The following is a 5,869-nucleotide window of genomic DNA, read 5'->3' as shown; positions in this document are numbered from 1 at the left end:
CCCGGGTCCTCCCTCTTCCCCTTCTTGAAGATGGGGACCACATTTGCTACCTTCCAATCATCTGGCACCTGGCCCAAGCACCACGATCGCTCATAGAGCCGTGCCAGGGGCCCTGCAATAACCCCAGCTAGCTCCCTCAACACCCTGGGGTGGAGATCATCTGGACCCGCTGACTTGAACGCGTCCAGCCCCTCCAGAAGCTCTCTAACCCGGTCTTCCCCAACCTGAGGTCTGAAGGCGATCCCCTCAAGTCCGGCTTCTATCATGAGGTTTCCTGGAGAGAAACTAGCTTTTCCAAATGCACAAAACCCTGGGCTAATGGGGTGAATGAATGGCAAACATGAAGAACAGTAGTGGCTAATAGGGAAGTACATTAATTATAAATCATCTTGTATCCTTAAGTGTCTAATGCTACCAATTGGAAAGGTGAAAGATCTTAAGATGACAATTTTTAAGCGAGATTTTCATGATACGGTTTTCCATGTTTCACTTAAAATATTTTAACACCTCTGCTGCATAACTGAACTAGACAGCTGTCAGTGGTGAGATGTATGCAGCAAAAGGCGAGAGAAATTCTGGTTAAGATGAGAGCATGTCTCTTGTAAAAGAGTTTTATTCATCAACATCCATACACAGCAGACAGGATCTAGATTTTAAAGATTCTGGCCAAAAATGCAGCCTTTTCATACAATATTTCTCTTGGAAGATGGTATAGGAATGATCTTCTCTGGATTTTGAAATGTGGTCCTCATTTACAGTGATGCTGTGCAGTCCATGGTGAACAATGAAATATGTTTATGCCTACCTACCCTCTCTCCTTGTATAGGTACTCAACAGAAGGGCTGAAAAATGGGAGGGAGATACTGGAAAGAGGAGGTCTTTGGGAAACCACAGTGAACCTCTGCTCTCAGAGATTGAAAGACAGGGTTGAACTTCCAGCTGGGGAACGTTTCTGTTATGTATAAAAAGGAAAATAAATTAGAAGGTAAAACACTATGCATCCCAGGAGAAGACTTTGCCGACTTGCGACTTTTTGCTGAACCATTCCACTGGCATCCCAAGTGTTTCATAAGCAGTTGCCCAGGAGAGGGAGTGGGGAAAGGACTATAAAAAATATAAGCAATGTTTCCAATTTAATGAGCTTTAAAAGATAGATTTTAACTTTTGCAACCATATGATCTGGGCTTATAAAACTAGGACTTACAAACAGTGTGTTTATAATCAAAGAAGACACTCCTAGATTACAAAAATCTAATAAGAGTCTCATCATTACAGAACTGGTTTTCCAATGACAAGGTAGCACAAATATCAACATTTCCTCATTTTCACTTTCTGCTCGAGTCTGAAAAACAAATTTGCCTCCCTGTAATGTTCTTGTACACTCACTAAATACCGTATCTCACACCCTCTCCAAATTTTCCCTTAGCAAAGCTAATTAAGAGTGAGGAATCATCTAAATCAATCTCTCCTGGCTTGATTCAAAACTTTTCAAATTCCCAGAGTACCACATTTCTCTCTCATCTCCTTCCCAGCATTCCTTCTGAAGCTTTTGATTTCTTTCACTGTCTTTTATCAGGGTCTCTTCTTGTCCCCCTACATGCCAGATGGGCAGTCATTCTGAAACCAGTGCTGAACCAAAAAGAATAGTAGGGTATTGCAAAAGTGATTTCCCAGGCACTGAAAGTTAGACAGTCTTCATTAGACCTGGGTCTGGAAGCTAATGCCAATACCAAGGTCAGTACCGGCTTTTCTTTTATCAGTGGTAACATGGTGACCACACAAATATTTTTTACTTCCTTTGGGCATGTCCAAATGAGCGCGGCCATGCAGTACGTGGTGCCGCAAACACGTTTGCAGTGCCACATGCTGCACACTGAAGTGTTCTCCACCCTGCAAGGGTGTACTGACTGTGCTGCTCTGTTTTTTGGGGGTTTTTTTCTGTGGGCCCATGATAAAAGAACTGGAGCAGTGCAAGCATGGGCAGCACACACTGCTGAAAAGTGGAGCTGGGCCACCTGGAGCTGTGCTGCGGCTGTCAGCCAGGCTTTGCCTGACAGGATCGCTGTGGCTGCAGCCCCAGGAGGCCCCCAGGACCCCAAGTAAGGCTGCCCCTGGAGTAACTTGCCACAGGGCTGCTCCCAGGGTAACTCCTCTACCACCTCTGGGGTCGCTTGCCATGTGCCAAAGCACGCATGGCACGGGTATTCCCTGGGGACAAGTAGCTGTGTGTTGCTGCTACTTGTCCCTGGGGAACCAAACATCCATACTCATCTGGACATGGCCTTTGTGTCTGTTTCCTCTTTCCTTATTGTCTGGGTATCAACAGGATTTTTCCAATTCAGAGTGTCAGGGTTGTTGGACTACTGCATATTCTACTGAAATAATGCCCACCATTCTGAAATGATACAACAACTTCAGTGTGACAAGCTGTAAGACCACACTCCTCTCAGAAAACAGCTCCTAAATTTTACATTTAAGAGGCACCCACTCTGAAAACAGCCCATAAAAACAAAATGCTTGTTCAGTTGGAATCCATGTATCCAATTCCAATTTTAATACTGCATTGTGGGACTGGAAAACAAATGCAGCTGCCAACATCATCTTGTGTAAGAGTTTATACAAATGAATAAAACCATTTTTGATGCTGCTTTTCAACTTCTCTAGTTCTGCTGCTTAGCTGTATTAGATACCCTTCTCTCCTCCTAATCTTCTTTCTATAAATGACAGCCTCTCATCAGTATGCACATAGAGGACACTAAGTTTTCTATACATCTCCTGAATTCGAAGGTCATGTCCTAGGGACAATGAACCAATACACATTAAGTACATACAAGTGTATTTTTCAGTGCCACACTTTTAATGGCCCTTAGCTGGTGAAGGGTCTATGTCATTACACACTTCTAATGCCAAACAAATACCAATACTTCAGTATAATGATGCTATTGTATTAAATATTTTTTAAAGAAAGGCAAGTTATTATGGGAACAGCTTAAAAATGATCTTGGGAAGAGGCTTATTTCCTACAGCTTTTGTGTTAGTATTAAAAATTACTTCATTGAAGTATATCAAATTAAGTGCTTTATGAAGCATCTCCACATACATGAACAAGCAGAATAAATTTCAAAAACGTAAAGAGCCACACTTCTTTACTTTCTGAAGAATAAAGGACCACAGGGCTCTTTTCAAAGAACACACCCCAAAACACCACCAGCGTCATCTAATTCAGCAGTCATTCTTTATGAGACATGTAGAGCCTACAGCCTGTAACATGTAATGAGTGTCTATAGGAAAAAAGTCATTTTCAGCAGAATAATTAAAATTTACAATAGCCATGCTAACTAGATGGCTGAACAAATGATACACATTCACACAAGAAGACAACTGTCTTAATAAGGATTTACTTTAACAGAACCTTGTATGGGTACACTACACTCAGTCTCATTAGTAAAGGAGTTGGTTGGATTTTTTTTTTAATACAGCACAAGCCAAAAGGCAATCTAAAATAGACTCACAGAAGAATGGAATGGGGAATCAGAAAACGCAACATTTCAGATCCAATCTTCACACACCTTAAACACTTTTTTCTTTTCTTGATGAAAAAGTGAGAGAGAGAGAGAGAGAGAGAGACAGAGAGAGAGAGGCTGTGTGTGCATGTGTGTCTGTGAGAGAGAGAGAGAGAGAGAGAGAGGGACGAGCTAAACAAGTGTTTGCATTTATCATGTTTTTAGCTTCTTTTCTGAGGAAGAATTCTCTGAATCCGTGTCTTCAAACTCCGCTCTGTGCCTTTTCAGTCCTCCTAAAGCTTGAGAGTTCTCACTATCTGTCAGATGCAAGTCAGCGATATCCTCTTTCGTGCTCACACCGTGATTGTTGGAGCCCATTTCAGACAAGCAACACTCTTTGTGAAAAGTCACATCTGCCTGTGCAAGGGTGACCTTATCAGCATTTGAGTACAATTGTAGTCCTTGGGTCACTATCTCCTGCTCTCCAAAGCTCTGTCCATTGTTGAAGCATGAAGGGCGAGGATGTAGGTGGCCATTATTGTGGTTTACACAGGTCTCAAGATTTCTTTCCTCACTGTCATCAGTCTGGTTTCTGGAGCAATTACCAGATCCACTACAGACGGTGGCAATGGAAAACAAATCCTTGGAAGTGACCAGTGAGTGATGGCTTGATGCTGGTTGACAGTTCTGGCTGTTTTTCTGTTCCACAAGTCCTGCAGTTTGGTTGCATGGCTCTTCAGCAAGACTATTTAGCCCTTTGCAGATGGCTTTTCCATTAAGCTTTTTAGTCTCAAAAGAATATTCTACAGACCCACTGCTGGTGTCTTGGGACGTGCTTTCTTGAGTTTCCATTCGCCACTGATTGTCGAATTCATGACCTTGACCATTACTAGAATTTTCTACCAAACCACATTCTTTTAAAGTTTCTTTGCTTTGGCTCTCAGAGAGACCTTGGGAACCTTGAGGAACCAGTGAACTCAAATTACTAGCCTCTTCTTTATTTAGTGTAGGTGGTGCACTGTTTCTTCCACTAGTTCCTGGCTTTCCTTCATCATTCTCCCCATCTCCATGGGAAGATTCACCATCTTTACCAGCTGAATAGGATATATAAGAATAATGAAGCCATCTGTAAGCTCTGTAAATCTTTCTTTCTACAGATTCACTGTCTGAACAAGGAGAGGCCCTTTCTTTGGGAACTTCCTTTTTAATGGAACTCCTTTCAGGTGAGGAGGTTGGAGAAGAGGAAAGGTCATCCACTTTGATCTGTGGGTAATCATAGATATCCTCACCTATGTAGGTGTTCACATTTTCTGTATTTGTGTTAGTCCTCTCTTCCTTTTGTATTTTCTGTCGGCGTCTCATTGCATTACGTTGACGCATCAATGTACGCCGTTCTTTCAATTCCTCTTCACCCTCTGAACTGCTACTGCTGCTGGAACTGCTAGATTCATTCTCTTCAGGACTTGGAGACCTTGGCCGTGGAAAAAGGTCTGTGTCCAGTTCTGCCTCACAGGTATTTTCATCAGAATCAGATTCATTGGAAAGGGCCAGGAGACGTTTGTCCTGATACCTTCTAAGTGCAGACAGCCTCTGCTGACGAGAAGCCACATCTTCTCTGGCCGATGGAGATTCTGTTGATCTTAAGGCTCCTAAGTTATAGGCCGTTTCATCCGATTCTTCTGCCATATGTGGTGGGGTGTGATGTAGTGAAGCAGAAGATTCTGATTCACTATAAGCAGAGCGTTCACTTACTCCAGCATGGAGCTGCAAGATGGTGCTTTCGCTGAGGTCGCTATCCGAGTCAGAACTCCAGCCCTCAATCTCCCGGCGTACCAGTGAATCAAAGAAAGCCATCATCCGTGGATCTTCCTGGACTGACTGGTTGGCATAATCATGAGACAAGCCACTGCCACTGTTCAACACAAGACTAATGTACTCTTCGTGAGTGTAGAGGCACCGTGAATCATCCTCAATTCTGCCATCCAGATCTCCAGTGCAGTCAGGCTGTTTATAAGGACTCCAGATCTGTAAGAAGAAAAAATGAGTTGCTTATAATACAAACTTAATTTTAAATATATTTTTAAAAAAACAGAATAGTAATACAAATACAAATATTATAGCTGCCATATAAAAATCACAGAAAAGTAGGACTGGCAGGGACTTCAGGAGGTCATCTAATCCAATCTCCTGCTCAAGGTAGAATCAACCCCATCTGAAGCAGCCTACATAATCTAAAAGATCACGCTTTAGGTTTAGCCATTTCCCCAGCAAGTATTACATATTATTTTATTTTGAGTACTGGCTCCTTTGATCCCATGCCATGGGTGTTTTTATAATGTATACCCCCCCCCCCCCAACCTTAAAAC

At 42.5% G+C, this 5,869-nt stretch overlaps 1 protein-coding gene across 1 annotated transcript in view; it reads right to left on the bottom strand.

Moving 5' to 3' along the window:
• Positions 1-2,838: 2,838 nt before the first annotated feature.
• The window catches only part of DCAF5 (DDB1 and CUL4 associated factor 5), a 132,927-nt gene continuing 129,896 nt past the window's right edge, over positions 2,839-5,869 (bottom strand). Inside the window, exon 9 of the mRNA XM_019519167.1 lies at positions 2,839-5,528. Coding sequence (XP_019374712.1) covers positions 3,717-5,528 — 1,812 coding nt within the window. The 3' untranslated portion in view covers positions 2,839-3,716. The remainder of the gene's footprint in view (positions 5,529-5,869) is intronic.

Source organism: Gavialis gangeticus, unplaced genomic scaffold (genome assembly GCF_001723915.1).
Source record: "Gavialis gangeticus isolate Ggan-Ray unplaced genomic scaffold, GavGan_comp1, whole genome shotgun sequence".
NCBI lineage: Eukaryota > Metazoa > Chordata > Crocodylia > Gavialidae > Gavialis > Gavialis gangeticus.
The sequence above is the reverse complement of the archived record's forward strand: the minus strand, read 5'-3'. Positions and strand labels throughout refer to the sequence as shown.